General features: G+C 48.4%; 1 protein-coding gene across 5 annotated transcripts; it reads left to right on the forward strand.

The window, feature by feature from the left end:
• Positions 1-628: 628 nt before the first annotated feature.
• ETV4 (ETS variant transcription factor 4) lies at positions 629-17,809 on the forward strand. 5 transcript variants are annotated; one of them, XM_074223788.1, is made up of 13 exons: positions 629-807; positions 1,275-1,379; positions 1,632-1,725; positions 1,992-2,039; positions 9,349-9,402; positions 10,366-10,489; positions 11,071-11,229; positions 11,612-11,874; positions 13,358-13,432; positions 14,578-14,646; positions 14,833-15,005; positions 15,340-15,441; positions 16,819-17,808. In XM_074223788.1, exons 2-13 carry the CDS (start codon positions 1,332-1,334, stop codon positions 17,041-17,043), a joined length of 1,434 nt encoding a protein of 477 aa, XP_074079889.1. In that variant the 5' UTR covers positions 629-807; positions 1,275-1,331; the 3' UTR covers positions 17,044-17,808. The 5 variants fall into 5 exon arrangements, with proteins under 5 accessions (XP_074079889.1, XP_074079888.1, XP_074079887.1 ...); XM_074223787.1 differs by having other exon boundaries at positions 631-807; positions 10,363-10,489; positions 16,819-17,805; XM_074223786.1 differs by lacking the exons at positions 629-807; positions 1,275-1,379 and adding an exon at positions 3,926-4,001 and having other exon boundaries at positions 1,686-1,725; positions 16,819-17,809.
• The last annotated feature ends 1,287 nt before the right edge of the window (positions 17,810-19,096 follow it).

Here is a 19,096-nt window from a genome sequence, read left to right on the forward strand (position 1 = left end):
CATCTTGGCTTCAAAGTGGGCCATCGAAGCTATGGAGTCACCAAAAACAACCCTTCCCGGGAACTGTAACCCCCGGGGCAAGAGATGGAAACGTGGCCGGAGAAAGTGTGGCCGTGGACTACTAGCACCTCGTAGCGGAGTGCTTGGCGGGCCACCTGTGCATTCTACCTGCGACCACAGAGAGATACCCTTCTGGGGGGTGGGGGGGCGCTGCGCACGCAGACCCAGGCGGGGGTGCACACCCACCACCCACACCACCCCAGAGCCCGAGGCACCCGCCGCCTTCCTATCGCCGAGTTTGTGCATAAGCGTGGCAGAGAGCCGGCCCGGGCCCCTCCGCTCCGCGCCGCGCCGCGCCGCGCCGCGACTTTCCCCTCCACCGAGCCCTTTATGAATGAACTCCTAGAGCAGCAAGTTTATTTTTTTATGAATGGGAGTCCAAGCCGTGAATGAAGCCCAGCACCAGGCCTTGCGTTTTGATTGGCCCGGGTTACTGGGAAACTCCGCCCCCGGGCTCGGACGGGCTGCGATCCTGATTGGCGGGCGTGTCCGGCCCTGGGGTTTCATTCACAAAAGTCAATGAAACAAAGGGAACGGGGAAAGCTGAGCCCGAGCTGAAGGAAATGCACCAATCGGGGGGTCCCTCGGGCGCACAACTGTCTGCTCCGGCCGGAAAACAAGTTGGTGCGCTCGGGACTGGGGACTGAGCCAGCCTCGCGCCGACGCGGAGCGCGGGGTCCCTCCGCCCCGGGCTGGGGGCATGCTGCGGACCCCACAGCGGCCACTGCACAGACGCCCCCTCCTCAGGTGAGGGGGAGGGGGAGGGAGGGGGGAGCGTGATTCCCCGCCCACACACACACACACACGCACACACACGCAGAACACAGTCGTGCCGCGCACACATGGTTTCTGCACAGTTGGGGGGCGACGGGGGAGGCAGATGCTGCTGGACGGGGCGCCAGGTGTGCGGCCGAGGGGCGGCTGAGTCGGCGGCCCGGGGATGGGGCACGGCCGGCCCCCCAGCCCCACGCACACGCGCGCGCCCTCCCACACGCTCACACACTCGCACTCACGAGTAAGTCTTATGTAACCGCTCCCGGCCCCCCGGGGCCGCACAGAGCAGGCAGAGGAGGAGCCGCGGAGCTTCCCGGGGCAGGTGGGGGTCCGCCGGGCGGGAGGGCGGCCTCGCCCCGTCTCCCGGGCCCCTTCCCGGGCGCTCCGGGAGCCGGGCCCGTTCCCACTCTGCTGCGCCCCCGTCCCCGCTCCCACCCCAGGTCACCTCGGTGGGGCCGAGGCTCGAGGGCCGAGGCCGGAGCCACGCGCGGCGGAGGATGAAAGGCGGATCCGCGGACCAGCGAGTGCCCTACACCTTCTCCAGCGTGAGCGCGGGTCTCGGCCCCCCGGCCCCCTCCCCACCTCCCCGGCCCCGCGCCCCAACTTTCCCGGCCCCTCCCCCCCCACGCATCCCGAGTGGGAGCCGGCGCTGTGCCCGTCCCGGGGGGGCGCCCCAGCCCCGTGACCACCCCCCGCCTCCGCCCCGTCCGTCCCCGTCCCCCAACTCCGCCACTCTAGAGGATGACTCGGGGTCCGTTGGGCCCTTCTCTCCCCCCCCCGCCTCCCCCCACCCCCAGAAATCGCCCGGAAATGGGAGTCTGAGCCGAGCTCTGATGGTCACACAGGGGAAACTCATGGACCCTGGCTCCCTGCCGCCCCCGGAGTCAGAAGGTGAAGCCCCAGCCCGGGCACCTCCACCCCCCGCCCGTGCCATGCCCCCAGCCCCGGCCCGGCCTCCCAAATACACACCGGCTCAGGTGGAGCCCCTCTCCTCCGCCCCCGACACTTGTGGCATTCCCTTTCGAAGGTCAGAAGTGCTATATCCCCGAGTGGTCCCCACTCTCGTGGCGGGTGGGAGGGGAGCTCCCCCCTCGGCCCTCTCCGCCTTCCAACCCCACCAACACCCCCCATCCCGTTTTATTCTGTTCACCCCTCAGATCTCTTCCAGGACTTGAGCCAATTCCAGGAGACCTGGCTTACGGAAGGTGAGTTTGGGGTGCCGTGCTTGTTCTTCTCCCCACCCCCACTCCTACCCTCCAAGCGGCTCTGGGGCTCCCCCCCCAACCACCTCCCTCTTCTCCCGTACTCTTCCCCACCCCCACCCCCCCCAGTCGAAAGTGTGGACCTATATATTGATGTATTTATTTTCTCTTGCCCTGAGCGGGCTCCTAAGCTTGTGTAACTAGGCCTGGGGATGAATCAGACCATTGTGCGGGGTATTTGCTTATGAATGGAACTTGGCCTCAGGCCCATTTTCCTTGTTGAAATTTTCATTTGCAAAGTCTGCTTGGCCCTGTAGGAAGACTGAGGTGTGTATTGGGGTGGGGGTGGGCAGGGAAAAGGAGCAGTTAATTTGTTACTTATCTTCAGAGTTTCCAAAACATTGATTCTTCCTACCCCTCCCCCACCCCGTTAGACAATCAGCTTTTCTGTGGGTTGACAAAAGAAGAAAAAAAAGTTGAAATGATTTTTTTTTCCTGTCTGCTTTGCCTCCAGGGCCCAGAATCCAGGGATCTGTCCCTAAATTCCCTTGCTCATAAATCAGATAGTTCTGCTTTTTATTCCCTTTCTTTCCCCTCTCCACCTTCCAAGTGATAATTCTCCTAACTTACACTTTTTTCCCAACCTTGAGACTGGAGAGTTTTGCTGGCATTTGATGGATGCATTGTGTTTAGGTCTGAAGATGTATTTGATTTGAGGGCAGAATTTAGATTTGGGTGTGGTTGGTTGATGTAGTTCACCTAATGTGTTTTGAAAAGGATAATTGATATATTTTCACAGGATCCGAGAATATTGATTTAAGAGGTGGACCGAATCTTAGAGGTCATCTTATTCCTGTTAGTATATTTCTGTAGGTTTCTTTCTGACAAAACTGGTGACATGTTAGTGATTTTGTTTGTAAACACTCTGGATGGTAGGGGCTGGAAAGATTATGAAGCTCATTTTTCTTTAACGTGTTGGTTATCGAGAAATACAATAGAGATTTCTCCCCCCCCCCACTTCATTTCCCCACCACCTCTCAATTTACAGATGTCTTATTCAGATGATATTTTGGGGGCTCCAAACTGCAGGGCAAGTTGGAAAGAACTTTTGGCTAGCTCTCTGGGACTTTAGGGATATGTGTGGGTATTATATAAGTAAGACTTTCTCCTACCCTCAAATGTAGGCTAAGTAAATTACTAGATGTCAGAATTACAATTACAGACCCAGAATCATATCCCTCTGTTCCTACCACCTTCCCGCTAGGGGTTCCTGGGCTAAGACCTAAAGTGGCAGAAAAGTAGAACCATTGCTGTTCCTGCAGCAAGAATTTTCCAGGGTTCCATTTCCAGTTTCATTTAATTCATTTATCATATAGTTTGACATCTCTCTGGCTTGCCAGGCTGAAGGTCCCCAAATCCTGTGACCCTAAAGTGGGCAGCACCTCATGATGTTTTGTCAAAGAAGATTGGGTTTTGAGGTTGGCTCCGGTTTCAGCCAGTCCCATCTGTGGCCTCTTTGTAGGAATGAAGGGAGGAGGAAATGTCTTCCTGTTCCTCCATACAAAGAAGCTTCATCCCTTGGGCTGAGGGGTTTAGGGGTACTTAGGGCTAATGATCCCAGGGAATACAAATGTTACGGCCATGTCTCCATGTTACTGTGGATAATGATCATTCTGCTATCCTAGCATCCCTGTACATTCCAATTCAGTGGGTGGACAGTGTATGGCCAGTGAGGGGGAGGGAAGTATGAGAGGCAGGGGGAGGGGGACTGGGATCTCCCTGGTTCCCTTTCCCTTCTGAGGGAGCGGCTACGGTTCCCAGCTGGAGATGTAAGGGGCCTGAGGTGGGGATGCTGAGGCCGCTCACTCACACTCTCTCTGCGGAGACAGATGCAGCTGCCGGGGCCATGTCCCCCTCTGCCGTCAAGTCACCATCCTGGCCTTCTCTACTGCCTCCTCCCACAAGGTTAGTCTCCCCTCTTAGCACAGGGGGGGGCCCTGAGATAGTGTGTATATGTGGGGAGGGAGGCTGAAGCTTGAAGGGTGTGGTGGGGGGGGATGGGAAAGAAATAGTTCCTTTGGAAATTGGTGATTATAGGGAACCCTGGTCCAAATGTGGGGTGATAAGCCGGCCAACCTCTCCCACCTCCATTGCTTCCAAGAGGATTGAGAAGTCTACTTTACCTCAACCCTCCAGAAGCAGAGTCTACGTGTTTCTGCGGTGCCGAGTGACTTCCTAACACCACTACTGTTCTAGGGTACCAAGAGATGGGCAAGGGAGCTCTTGGTCTGATGGGCCACTGAGGTGAAGGGACACACAGCTTAGAGATGTTTGTGGCAGGGTGTGTCTGGGTGATGGTAAAGAGGGAAACCGTGACAAGGAGCCCCAAGCTCTGGTTTTGTGGAGCCTTATCTTGAGCAGGGTTGAAAAGGACCTCCATTTTCAGGGCTCCATTGACATGTTGGAAAAGGAGAGTGCAGGAGGAACGCCCTGAAGTTGGGTCAGATTTTGAGAGTCCATCTGACTGATGGGGGATAAGGGAGCTGACCAGTATTTAGATAAGGTTTTTCTTCTGGGACTTTCAGCAGTCGGTACTAGGTAGTCCCTCTGAATTTGGGTTCCATTTGGTGAAAATGAGAATATTTCACATGGCTTCATGTATCATATGGTTCAAACCCTCTGTATTGGGATCGCTTTCACACAGTGAACACCTTTGCTTTTCTTGACCTGTGGGTATACATGGGTGACTTGATTGAAGTTCTGTGTTTATAGTTGTAGCAAGAGTTGACCAAAGGAATTAAGGAATGTTTCTATGTGCAGAAATGGATTTATATGGTCATCTGTGTACATATGTCTATACTCATGTTTATGCAGGTAGTTGTTTCTTAGGGTATGTTGTGTGTAAGCATACACTCAGTTTATTCCCCTTCTTCCCTCCCCTAATCTTTACCAGTATTCCTTAGTTTTACTGTTGACCCTCTGGCATAATGTGGATAGAGACTGTATTTCCCCCCCCTTTCCCCACAAAAGAGAGGTGATTCCCTTTAGAACAGAGGTTGATATTTGAAGTGAACGTACATATGTTTGAGTAACATTCAATAGATATGTTCCTGAAAAGCTAGAAGACTGCTGAGGGTAGTGAGATATAAGACAAGTAGTTGTGTAATGGGGGGAGACTGGCTAAAGGGGCTGCTTGCTTCCTTTCCCCATACTGTCTGTCCTCTTGGAGTTCTATTGCTGGGGCTCAGAGGTAGGGAGTATCCTGAGAGATCTCAAAGAGGATGGGGCAGAAGTCAGGGTGTATGCAACCAGACTCCTCCATATTCCTGATAAAATGGTGTTGTAACATGGAGATAAGCAGAAGATATGGGGGAGCCATATAGCTGAATAGCTAACTGTATCCGCCTTCAAGATTACTTTAACCTTCCTTTGGGTTGGGAAGTTTTTAATGACTGCCTATCAAGCATCCTTTCATATCTCTTATCCTTGTATCTTTTCTCATTTATATACTGGTTTCCTGAACTGCATAGACTTGAAGAACATTAGACTGTGGAGGGATCTTGGAGGTTATTTAGTTCAACTTCTTCATATTACAGTAAAACCCAGCGAGAAATGACCAAGATAGGAAAGGAATGTTTCCTCAGATCTCTTTCTGGCTTGGCAATTCAGCCATCCTCCGCAGTTCCATCATCCTTGTCCACTGCTCAAAGAAAGTCATAAGAGCATAGTATTTAAGCACTAGAACCATCTAGCATAACCATCTTACTCATCTGCTATAGAGAAGTTGGTATCTGCCTGGAATGGGTCAGGAAAGTCAGAATTCAGTCAGATGAATAAAACAAATAAATCCCTGTGATCTCCAGACCAAAAGTGGTTGTTGAAGAAAATACCTTTGCTCTGCAGGAAAGGAAGTCTTTGTCGTTTTCATCAAATCTGATCATTCTGAAAATTTGACCCATCCCTCATCCTCTTGGCTTCTGTCTGTTTTCTCCCACACACACACACACACACACACACACACACACACACACACACAAACACACACCTGAACCTTTTTGTCCCAGTGTCAGGGAATTATAATGATGATGATAACAGCTAGCATAGCACTTGAGAGCTTGCAAAGCTCTTTACAATATTTGATCTTTACACAACCCCAGTAGGCTCTTGTTATCCCTATTTTTTACAGATAAGGAAACTGGGGATGAAGGAGATGAAGTGTCCCAAATAGCCTTTCAGCTCTGGTTTTCTTGCCTCTGTCCACTGAGACTTAGACTTTTAGCTCTCCTTGGGTGTGGAGATACAGTCAGGATCATGGAGGGCTTTAAGAACTCTGAAGGGTTGCCATTTCTTGTCCTTTTTACCTTCTAAGAATTGTAGATTCATACTTTTTTTTAAAAAAAGAATCCAACATTTTTTTTTGGAAGGAGGCTAAGAATCCTGGAAACGTAGGATAAGAAAGCTAGAAGGAATTCTAAATAATCTATTCTGGCCCCACATCCTCATTTTACGAGAGGGAACCTGAGGCCCGAAGGAGGGAAGAGGTTTGCCTAATGTCACACACTTAATGGCTTAACCAGGACTAGTTGTTGTGTTTTTGTGTTTTTTCTTTTTTGTTTTTTTTGTTTTTTTTGCTAGGCAAATGGGGTTAAGTGGCTTGCCCAAGGCCACACAGCTAGGTAATTATTAAGTGTCTGAGACTGGATTTGAACCCAGGTACTCCTGACTCCAGGGCCTGTACTTTATCCACTGCGCCACCTAGCCGCCCCTGGGTTTTTTCCTTGAAAGAGATACTTGGAAAGGTTTGCTATCTTCTCCAGTTCATTTTACAGTGTGGAACTGAGATAGATAGGGTTAAGTGACTTGCCCAAGGTCACATAGCTAATAAGAGTCTGAGGCTGGATTTGAACTTGGGAAAATGAATCTTCCTGACTCCATGAATCTTCCTGACTCCAGGTTCATTCCCATCTAGCTGCCCAACTAGGACTAGAACAGTAGTAAAATAGAAATCCTCCCCTAGGGACTTGCATTGAATAGTGTCAGTCACAGCTCTTTAAAAGCTGAGTATGAAGCAAAAAAAAAAAAAAAGGATAAGAGAGGGCCTTTGAAGTGCTGCTTTATGGGCCCTGGTTCAGGTAAGCATCCTTTTTAATGGAATAGTGGAGGGAATGACGTCAACAAGGGCAGACCTGGCCCCTTTACCTCAATGGAAACAGCTGTTTAATGAGGCCCCATGGGGGCATTGAGTGCGTCACCTTTCTCTAGGCTCTGTGTCTCCACTCCCCTCCTTCTCTAGAGACCCTCCTTGCCTAAGTGGACAGGGGAGAGGGGAAGGAATTTTGTTCACCTTTTATCCCATGTTATCTCCTCTACACAACCAAAGCCACCATCCCTATTTGAGTTTGGAGGTGTCGAGAGATGAGAGGGACTTGGAAAAGAGAATAAGAAGTCTGCCTATTTTTGGTCCATGATTAGAGTGTGTATCTTGAATTTTTAAAAGTCTTGAGTGGTCTTCGGTGTCCTTAACTCAATAGACGTGTCTCTTCTAGAAACGGACTTTAGAATCATATGGCTAAAGCTAAAGAGCCATTCAAATCAACTCCTTCATTTTACAGATAAAGACAAGGTCTTGCTCAAGATCACAAAAAAAGAAGGGGAAGGGAGTAAGGGGAACAAGAATTAAGTGCCTACTGTGTTATATTATCTGATTTAAAATACTTATACAAATAGTATCAAAGGCAGAATTTGAACCCAGGGTCTGGAGTATGCTCTTAATTTTCACATTGATTTCTGTGATGATTTCTAAATCATTTTACTTTTTCTTTGGGGTTATTTTTTTTAAGTTTTTGCAGGGCAAATGGGGTTAAGTGGCTTGCCCAAGGCAAGGTAGGTAATTATTAAGTGTCTGAGGCAAGATTTGAACTCAGGTCCTCCTAACTCCAGGGCCAGTGCTCTATCCACTGCGCCACCTAGCTGCCCCTAACGTTTTCCTTTATGTTGAATGGGTCCATAGATTCCAGTGATTACTTGTATTTTGATGTCCACTTTAGGTTTTCCGTCTTTTGGGCAGCCCATGAGTCTGTAAATCAAATTCACTAGGTCTCTATACTTTAGAAGTTCAAAATGATTTTTCTTATATATAAGTAAATAATTATCCCCTAATTTTTCTGTTTTGTATACTGGCATGTTCTCACGTAAACAACTGTAAGTTCAAAGAAACAGCAATAATGTTCAGTCTTGGACTGAGAGAGTGGGGTAGGGGTTGTTTGGCTCCTTAGAGGTCCAGTCTCCCCCTGGCTTCAGAATCCTTGTTCTTTACCATTCTCCTGGTCAGTATGGGCATCTACATTCCAGTGACCTGAGCCCCAGAACCATCTTGACTCCAACTGGACCAAAAGTTATCTCATCCAGCTCCTGTCCTTGCCTACTAGACAGAATAAATCTCCATTTTTTAGCATTCTCCTAGGAAAGAAATCCTTCCAGATTCCTTAGGCAACAATTTCAGGGTAAAACATCCCTTCACTCCAACCCCAAGACCACTCCCTTGAGAGGTAGAAAAATTTTTGACTCCATTTGTCTACCTAGCAGACTTCTCACTACATTCTACCTGGGAGGCCTAAACTGAGGAGAAAAGAGCTCTGCCTTCTGTTCCCACAGAATAGATTGCTTCCACCCACTCTGCTCCTATCATTCTGCTCCAAATTCCCTACAGTTGAACCCCCCCTCAACCATCCTCCACCCTCATACCCTTAAAGCTTGTGCCAACTTGTCAGACTTCCAAGCTTCTAAGACTTTTAGAAACTCCAGCCAGGTCCCCTCCACACCCTGACAAAGCAGCAGATAAAAGGCTTAAGGTACCTTTCCCCCTCCCCCCAAACCCCAGCATTCCTTCCGCCCATCATTTTCCCCAGTTGCTCCCTAGCCTAGCCACAGAGTACCCAGGTAATACCCCATCCCCAATCCTACCCATCCATGACTCCCCTAAGTTCTGAGTTGGGGAAGAGGAGGAGAAAGGGGAGTAGAGTTGTTTCAACTTGAGGGAAGGGGGGGGGGATTAAAATAAATCATGTAGGAAAAGACACTGGAATCTCCTCAGACAGGTTCTGGGAATGTTTCAGCAACAAACTGTATGAGAGGAGAAGGGGGCAAAGGGGCTGTAGTACAGTCCTCTTTGTCAGTTACAGCACCCCTGGTGCTACTAATCTGTAAGACCCTCTTGGAATAAAAGTGACAGATCTGGTCACCTTTAGGTCATCTGCCCCCACCCTTGACCATGAGCTCTTAACTCATTCCCAAACCTTCTCTCTCTCTGCAGCTCAAGTTCCCGACAGTGACGAGCAATTTGTACCAGATTTCCATTCTGAAAACTGTGAGTTTGTGGGCCCAGTTTGGAAGGGAGTTGGAGAGGAAGGAATAAGTCTAGGAAAATTCATGTACACATTCTAGACTGACCCATTTTCCCTTATAAAAGTATGAGGGGAGCGGGATTCCTATTTTTGCACAAACAGACTAGACCAACAGTTAGATTCTGACCACCAGGCAAAAGGACTTCAACAAAACAAAGCTTTGGGGAGATAAAGCCTTCTTCCATAGAATCAACAACAAAATAACTAGCATTTATCAAGTGTTTTGCTTGTCATGTGGCTTTGGCACTATGCAAAGTGTCAGGGATACAAAAAACAAAAATTCATATAAACAGTCCTTATTCTTACAGAGAACAGGGACAGTTAATCACAAACAGCACATACTATGAAATAGTTGACTCAAGATTCTAAGTATTTAGCTCCAGAATATATTGAGAACCCTCTAGAGTTTCTCTTCTCTACCTCCATTCTCTGAATGTTCAGAACCCAGTTGAGCAGTAGAGGAAAAAAGACCATTATCCATCCACACATAATTGAGAATATGGTGGATATGTGAAAGAGACTACTGAGCACTAAACTAAAAGGAACCATTAGTCTGTCTAAGGTTCAGCGTTCAAGCCTAATACAAGAAAAGCCTCCCTTCCACCCAGCTTAAAGTATAAAGAGTTTAAGGCCTTAAGTGAGCCAGAATGAATATGATTATGAAATTACAGATTTGTTTGCACAAGTACTCTAGAGTTTGACTTTATGTTGAGGATTGAACTTTTGGCAGTGTCTCTGGCTAATGTCTGAATTTAGGCATTGTCTCTGATGTCTTACATTAACCAGTCTGCCCTTAGCTATACTGTCCAGCTGTATACTCCTTATTTACATTTTCATTCAGAACCCAAATTTTGGGGGGAGGTATACCAGCAGGCTCCAGATCTCTGCTCCTGCTTTGCCAATCCAATCCTTCCCTTATTCAGTAGCTTTCCACAGTCCCACCACCAAGATCAAGAAAGAGCCACAGAGCCCTCGTACAGACCCGACCCTGTCCTGCAGCCGAAAGCCGCCGCTCTCCTACCACCATGGTGAGCAGTGCCTTTTTACCAGGTGAGTACAGGTGAGGATAGCGAACTGGATAGAGAGAGAGGGGGAAGAGGAGAAGTAGTCGTGGGAGGAAAGTGGGGAGAGCTGACAACTGGAAAGATGATCTAGCCGGCAGAAGGATGAGCTGTGAAAATTATTTATTGGGGATCAGGGAGGAGGGAGTATTCCTCTTCTCTTGTGAGAAATAGCCCCATCTAATCAGTCTGGGCTCCCCCAAAACCAACTGTAGTAGAAAGAGGAGTGGGGTTGGAAGGGAGGATGAACTAAAACAGGACAGGTTAGATTAAGAGAGAATATTAGCCACAGTCGAGACAGAGGGTCTTGCTATTTTAAACTCCTCCTCATTCAGCAGCCTCTCTCCTCTATATAATGTGGGGCTGTGACCTCACTATCCCTGGGGAGTGTGTGAATGTAAGGGGGAGGAGGGAGATGGAGCTGAGAATGACATAATGATAATAATTTATACTTGGATAGCTCTTTAAGATTTGAAAAGTGGTAGGTTGAGAAGATTGTAGAGGGCTGGCTATGCCTAGGAAGGCTCACCTAATTTCCTTTCTCTCTCATCCATGTCTGTTTGTCCCTAGTGCCTATGATGCCCCCAGACAAATTGCCATCAAGTCTCCCACACACAGTGCCCCAGGACAGTCACCTCTGCAGCACTTTCCCCGGGCAGAAAGGAGTTTCTTGAGACCCCCGGGGGCAGCCCCACCCAACCCCAGCCATGGGTTCATCATGGAGCATAGGTGAGTGGAGGACATGGTTTGGGGACCCCCATTCCCAACTTTCAGGGACTCCCTCCCTCAAGCCTCTACCTGGCTACCTTTCCTCAGGTGATGTGGTACAGTGGGTAGAATTCGTCTGAAAATGAGGGGGTCAGTGACTTTTCAGGTTCCTCCCAGCTCTAAATCTGGAATCCCATGATCCTAAGTAGGGAGAAGGGTGAATAGAGCAAGGGACACCTGAATTTCTACCCCAGCCCAACACAGTTCCTCAGTTCCTGAGGAAAGTCCCCAGCAGAGGGAAAATAATAAGGGAAAGAGTGCAAAGGACAGAATCAGCTAACATTTTCTTTTTTCTCCCCTCTCCTCCCTACTCCCTCCCATGTCCCATCCAACCTCCATCCAGCTCCATTTTCCAGCAGCCCCCAGAGCTATGCCACTCCTTCCCTTCCTCCCAAGGTGGGGGCCGGGAACCCCCTACAGCTTCCTGCCAGCCCCAACTTTCGGAGCCCTGCCTGCCTTATCCCCAACAGAACTTCAAACGGGAATACCACGACCCCCTGTATGAGCAGGCAGGTGGGGGTTGGGGCAGCGGCAGCAGTGGGCCCAGGTACCCAGGGGCGGGGGTGGTGATCAAGCAGGAACAGACTGACTTCGCCTATGACTCAGGTAAGAGGAATTGGGGGCCTGGGATGTGTGAAGTGGGAAAGGAGGCCTGGGAGGTGGGTTGTTAATAATGGTAAAGTGGGAGGGGGATGACCCTATGGTGAGAGCCCACAAGTATCCAGGAAACATTCAGTATTCTTTCCTCCAGGTTTCTGATTTTAAAATGTCTATACATGCATATATATTGTAAGTGTATATTTTTTTAAACTAGACCCAGAGCTAGATTCATCAGCTGTATTGGGTTGGGTTATTAAAATGAATGGATAAATTTCAGGATTTAGAAAACTGGAGAAGGGGACACAATGAACCTTAAAGTAACTCTTAAGAATTGGTTTCAGCCCAAAGGAAACTTCTGCTTTTTTTTTTAATTTCCACACTTTAGAGGAGGGAAGAGAGAACACATACATACATTACCTAGATGCTAGCCTGTGTAATGTATTTACTGTGTGTGTGTGTGTGTGTATATATATATACATAGGAATACTAAACCAAAACACTCCTATAAAGCAGAGAAAGAAGCCTGGGCTGGAGGCAGCGCAGAGGAAGGAGGGAGGGAGGAAGGGCCAAGCTCTTGCCACTGACCTTCAAACATTGCTGGAGTGGGAGGGGATCAGGTTACGTGCCCTTGAACTCAGGGCCCCTCCCCCTTCAGCTCCCTCTGAATGGAGTCAGGAATTCCATTCACAAAATGGAGGCATGAATGAGTCCACCCCCCCCCCTCCCCAACCCCAGAGGTGTCAAATTTCACCTCTAGCTGTTCACTCATAGGTGAGAATGGGGGGAGGAATAGTCCCGGAACTGTCTTCTCCTATCCAATCAGCTCAGGGTGGGAAGCCTGATGTCTGAGAAGGGGGGAGCTCCCCAACCCTCACCCTATGGGTTGCAAATACAGGGGTATTGGTCCAATAGGATTTCTGGGTTGTTGTCTCCCAAACCATAGAGACAAAAAGCTTGCCACCCCTCCCTTCCAAAATGAGGAAGGGACAAAAGGCCATTTGGGAACTTGATCCAAATTATATCTGCCCCTTCTCCTAGGGATCCCCCCTCCCCCAAAAAAAAGAAGATAGTGAATGGTTTTCTCTGGGAGCTGCTGGTCTTCATTCATGCTCTCCCGTTCCTCCCTCCCCCTCTATAAACAGGAAATAGCCGCTCCCAGAGGCTTCCTCTGGGGTTGGAATTATCCTGGCCTCCTTTCAAATAGAGGGAAAACCCGACTCAGCAACACTGCATGATCTCCAGGCTACAGCCGCCCTCCACTCACTATCCCAGGGCTGTTCAGACCAAAGACTGAAAAGAAGTTGGGCACCCAAATAATTGACAATCTCTCTGGATGGTGGGGCTGGGGAGAAAGAACAAGGTAGCAAGGACAGAAGAGTAAGAGGGTGCAGGTTACACATCAGGAAGGATTTCTTGAAAGTGAAGGGGTTGCTTCCCCAGCCCACCGCCAGGCATACTTGACATAGGTGTTTTCTTCCCTTCCCCACAGATGTGCCTGGGTGTCAATCCATGTACCTACATGCAGACAACTTCCCTGGCCCCTCCCCAGGTGATGGAACCTTGGGTAAGGCAGCTGTCCCCCACCTTCCACTCCTGGCCCTGATCTCTCTCCCATCCCCAGTATATCAGCAACAAAAATCATAAAATATCAGAATGGATATTTTAAGAGATCTGGCCCAATCATGGCTTCTCTCCAGCTCCAGCTCTCCTCATTTCACAGCTGAGGGCCTGTTGGCTGGAGATCTGGATATAGAACCAGAAAATCAAATCCAGTCTCAGATACTTAATAGCAGTATGACCCTGAGCAAGTCATTTCCTGATAATACATCTTCTACCTCCCAAGGTTGCTGTGAGGCTCAAATTTGTAAAGAACTTGCTATGAGGGAGCAGCCTCTCTCTGTCTCTCTGTCTCTGTCTCTGTCTCTGTCTCTGTCTCTCTGTCTGTCTGTCTCCCTCCCTGTCTCCCTTTCTCTCTCTCTCTCCCTTTTTTCTCCCTCACAATCGGCATTTATAGAATCATGGTTTTAAAGCTGGGAAAAAAATCCCTCAAGAATGTCTAATCCAATTCAGTAATTAATAATAATAAACATTTATATATTGTACTGTGTGCCAGGCCAAGTCCTTTACAATTATTGTTTGATCCTCACCACAACCCGGGGAAGGTAGATGCTATTATTATTCCCATTTACAAATGAGGGAATTGAGGCAGATAGGTAAAGTGACTTGTTCAGGACCAAATAGCTATTAAGTGTCCAAAGCTGTATTTGACCTCAGGATCCTCCTGACACCAGGCCCAGTGATCTGATCACTGCACCAACTTTACAAATAAGTGTGGGGGCAGCTAGGTGGCACAGTGGATAAAGCACTGGCACTGGAGTCAGTAGTACCTGGGTTTAAATCCGTTCTCAGATACTTAATAATTACCTAGCTGTGTGGCCTTGGGCAAGCTACTTGAACCCCATTTGCCTTGCAAAAACCTAAAAAAAAAATAAAAATTAAAAAAAGTGTGTGGAAGTGGTCAGACTTGCTCCAGGATCTACAAACTTTTCAAAACCTCAGAGGTAGTATTTGAACCCATGTTCATTGACTCAAGTGGCAGTTCCCTTTCCACTCTTGTCTGTTCTATCACACTCTCTCCTGTAAATAGGTTGGAGGGGTCTCAAGCCCCAAATCCTAAGGTGTGTCCTTTTTCTCCCCTTCTCCCCTTAGGTTATGGTTTTGAGAAGTCACTTCGGCCTTTCCCAGAGGATGTCTGTGTGGTCCCAGAGAAATTTGAAGGTCAGAGAGTGATTGGTGGGGGTGGGGAGGCAAAGGCAAGTCTCCCCATCCATGACCCTCATCTGCTCCAAAGTAGGGAGGTTGGGAGTTTTTTTTTCCATCTCCTTCCTCTCTAGAAAGGGAGTCTTAGACCCTGGGGCGGGGGGGGGGGGTCCTCCTCACCTACCTCCGTGTTGTTTTTTACAGGTGACATTAAACAGGAGGGCCTAGGGGCATTCCGGGAAGGTCCCCCATACCAGCGCCGAGGCTCCCTACAGCTCTGGCAATTCTTGGTAGCTCTATTGGACGACCCCACTAATGCCCACTTCATTGCTTGGACTGGCCGAGGGATGGAATTCAAGCTCATTGAGCCAGAAGAGGTGAGTGTCTCATCTCTTCTTCTACCATGAGACTTCCTCTTTCCTTCTTACTAATCATGAGTGCTGAAAAGCCTAGAGGTAAAAAGAAATAGATTTCTTGGACATCCACCTTTTTTTAGCAACTTTATTCTTACCTAGCCTCTGGGGGGGATGGTTAGGGTGAGGGTGACTGGTGCTTAGCCCTAAGACCTGACCAATGTTACATGAATCAAGACCAGGCATTTTTCCTGGACCACCTCCCCTTCTGCCCCCTGCCCCTTGCCCCTTCTAAGAGCAGAAACCTCCTAACCCCCCACACCTACCCTCCCCAGACTCATTTGCCCATCTCTCTCAGGTTGCCCGGCTGTGGGGCATTCAGAAGAATCGCCCGGCCATGAACTACGACAAGCTGAGCCGTTCACTTCGCTACTATTATGAGAAGGGGATCATGCAGAAGGTTGGGGTTGGCTTGCCAAAGAGCTAAGAATGAGGTGTCAAGTGGTGGGAGCGGGGCTGGTGCTGCCAGGGAAAGCACCCGGGTGGGAGAAGATGGAATGAAATCAAGAGCTTAGGAGAGGAAGGAAGTCCAATTGGGGTGAGGGGGATACATCCTTAACACCCCTTCCCAAGGAAGTAGTTGGTGGGGAGTGGGGGAGGAGGGGGAAGGGCAGGGCAGGGCAGAATGTAGTTAATAGTTTATCTGGCAACCCGCTCTCCCACCTGCCCCCAACAGCTGAACTAGTCTAGGCTTTAAGATTGAAAGGTTAGATCAAGCTATTCTTGCCACAGGAAACTTGGGCTTAAAATATATTGATGGAAATGATGGGAATGAGACTGGGATAATGGAGAATTGAGAGATTGGGAAGGAGGAATAGTGGTAATTGTTACCTTCCCCCTCCCAGGTACTGTTCCCTAATGAGCAATTCTGACACATAGAAAATTTCATAGTTAACATAGTTATTTATAGAGATATTTATATATTATTTATATAGATGTTTATATATTTATATTTACACAGATAGTTATTTTTTTCTTTAGGTTTTTTTTTTTGCAAGGCAATAGGGTTAAATGGCTGGCCCAAGGCCATACAGCTAGGTAATTATTAAGTGTCTGAGGCTGGATTTGAACTCAGGTGCTCCTGACTCCAGGGCCAGTGCTCTATATCCACCACGCCACCTAGCCACACCAATACATAGTTATATTGATAGCATTGGCAGCATAGGAAGGGAAGACCCTCACTAGGGTGACCCGAAAAGAATACTAGTTCTGGTGTCAGAGGGCCTGGACTCAAATCCATGTTTGCTGACTATGGACGAGTCCTTAGCTTATGTCTCCCTGTGCTGACTTTGTTTTCTCTTCATCTGTAAAAAAGGGGAGTGGTGGGATCAAATGACCTTGGAGATGACTTCCAGCTCTAGTTTGCTGGCCTGTATTTTCTCATAGTCACATCCTGCAGAATTCCAGAATGCTTTTTGGGACATGCAGGGTTAGGCATGGAGCACTTTTTAAAAAAATTTTATTTATTTAAGGCAGTGGAGTTAAGTAACTTGTCCAAGGCCACACAGCTAGGCAATTATTATTAAGTGTATGAGGCCGAATTTGAATTCAGGTCCTCCTGACTCCAGGGCTAGTGCTCTGTCCACTGTGCCACCTAGCTGCCCCATGGAGCACTGCTTAATTGAATGGGGATGCTACAAGGGCATAAGATGTAGACCTGTAACTTCCTGGAAGATCTCTTAGCTCTAGAGGGTTCCCCATCCCTGCTATCTGCCATCTTGCCTGGAGACAGTGGGAGTAGATAGGATCTCCTCAACCACTCTATCCCATCCCCTAGGTGGCTGGTGAACGCTATGTCTACAAGTTCGTGTGTGAGCCTGAGGCCCTCTTCTCTCTGGCCTTTCCGGACAATCAACGCCCAACCCTCAAGTCTGAATTTGACAGGCCAGTCAGTGAGGAGGACACAGTTCCCCTGTCTCACCTGGATGACAGCCCTGCATATATTCCAGAACTTGCAGGGCCTGTCCAGCCCTATGGGCCTAAGGGTGGCTACTCCTACTAGCCCCTGACATCTCACCAAGAACCCACAAACCCCCCAGGTGGGGGCAGGGGACACTACTCTATGACCATCTTCTTTGTACATATGGATAAATTTGGTGTTGGCAGGAATCCTTTATTCCCCTCTCTGACACTCCAGGAAAACTTTGGGGGGGCAGTTCCCTAGCCCTGGTCATCCTTTCTCCCTTTTCCTCCCCAACTGAAACAGACCCCACCCATGGTGCTCACTCAAATGGCTAGAGAGGGTGGGAAAAGATCTTGTCCGTAAGTAGAAGGATCTTTCCCTTTTCCCTATAACCCAGAGGCTCAGCTCAGGCTCTTCTCATTTCCTTCTAAATGACCCACCCACCTTCCTTCTCCCCCAGTACAGTGAGCAAGCAAGGTTTGCCCCATCAGGTAGGTCAGGGGAAGAGGATCAACTCTACCCACTACCTCCAACCCCAGTGGATCTTTGAGGTTCAGAAAGCTCCCATCAGTTCCCATGAAGAGAAACAGAAGGCCTAGATATGCTCCCTTATCCAAGACCAAATTCCCAGGTCACCTTTCTGCTCTCCACCCCCCACCCCAGCCTCTGGGTTACTCTGGGTCCCCTTGGGGTCAATAAAATGCTTTTTGAACTAAGGAAGTTAATGGCCTCCTAACTTCACTAGTTGTCCTTTCTCTGCAGGTGACTGACTGTTGGCAAACACTCACTCCAGCTGGGTCACTGGAGGGTCTAAGGTCCCTTGTTCTCTGAGGGAGGGGTTTCTGGCCCAATTCTTCAGGAAATGGAGGTTGCAAGGGTCTGTCGGGCTGGTAGCTTGAGGATGAACTGAAGAAGGTTCCCTGAGCATATTATCCTCTTCTCCAGACCAAAAGGCCCTCAGTCAGGCTCTGTCAGTTCTCAATGTGGCCAGCTTCAGTCCCACTCCTCCCATGGCATGTATTGGAGAAGCTAGGGATAAAGATTTCAGAGAAATTCACAAAACAGTTCATAAGAGTTGCTTGAAGTTTAGGGGCTTCAAGGTATTTTCTTCACTCCTGCTCTAGCTTTTTGCAATCTTTTGACTTTGTTTATCTCACATATCCCTTCTTGTCCAGTCTCACTTATCCCTAGCTCTTGCTGGCTTCTCTCACCTAAGGAGCAAGTAAGGGTTTCCTCCCACTACTCCCAGGCAAGTTCAGGGGTGGCCCATTTGTCATTGCTGCATTTTTGCTGGGGACAAGAGAGGCAGGGGCAGCAGGATGTGAGGGGGAAGTCCAAGTATGTCCCGGGAGTTAGGCCAGTGAGGGATTGGTTAAGATAACCAAATAGATATGTGTGTACTTCCAGGGAGGAGTTGGGAGGAGAAAAGAATTTTGTCTTCCAAATTTGGAAGAAATCTGACTCCTGGGACAGTTTAGTATGGGTGGGAGGGAGGCTGCAGGGAAGGAGGTGATGAGTAGGATACCTGAGCTGTGTGTAACTGAAACAGGTGATGCAGCTATGGTGGGAGGACAGGATAGGACTAGGAGGAAGAATAGGAGTCTAAACAGAAGCCCCCTTCCTAGCATTAAGGCTAGACCCAGTTTGGGGAGGAAGGCAAAGGGGAAGTTAAAAACAGGTGATCTCCAGATGAATCTATATTTTCAAACCATTACATTCCCCTTGGAACTAAGAATGCATCAAGAAAAGCAGGTGAACACAGAAGATTCCAAGTGATTTAGTAACCCAGCAGAGATCTGGCCCAAACCATCTCTTAATGCAGTTAAGTACAACATAGCAATTTGGAAGGGGGAGTCCTTTTTCCTTTGGAGAAGAGAATAGAAGTCATATAAGAGTCATATACAAGTTAAAAACATGTTTCATTTTATATTGGGGGGGGGGGAATGCTTTCCCAATCACTTGCTTTTTAAAAAAAAATTCCAGACAGTGAACATAAAACTTGATATAAAAAATTAAAATACACATCAATGTCACATTATGGCCATAGGCTACATCAAGGAAAAGGAGAAAATGGGAATGGAAAAAGAGACAGAAAAAAGTCAACAGATTGAATTTGGATTGATATACCTTGAAAAGCTCTAATCCTAAAACT

This window comes from Macrotis lagotis, chromosome 2 (genome assembly GCF_037893015.1).
Source record: "Macrotis lagotis isolate mMagLag1 chromosome 2, bilby.v1.9.chrom.fasta, whole genome shotgun sequence".
Lineage (NCBI taxonomy): Eukaryota > Metazoa > Chordata > Mammalia > Peramelemorphia > Peramelidae > Macrotis > Macrotis lagotis.

What these genes read in the sequence shown, in the direction of transcription:
- ETV4 (XM_074223787.1), top strand. Translation starts at nt 1,332, where the DNA reads ATGAAAGGCGGATCCGCGGACCAGCGAGTGCCCTACACCTTCTCCAGC. An exon ending in AGATTTCCATTCTGAAAACT is followed by an intron (nt 9,403 to 10,362) that starts GTGAGTTTGTGG and finishes TCCCTTATTCAG; the next exon opens with TAGCTTTCCACAGTCCCACC. An exon ending in GAGCAGTGCCTTTTTACCAG is followed by an intron (nt 10,490 to 11,070) that starts GTGAGTACAGGT and finishes GTTTGTCCCTAG; the next exon opens with TGCCTATGATGCCCCCAGAC.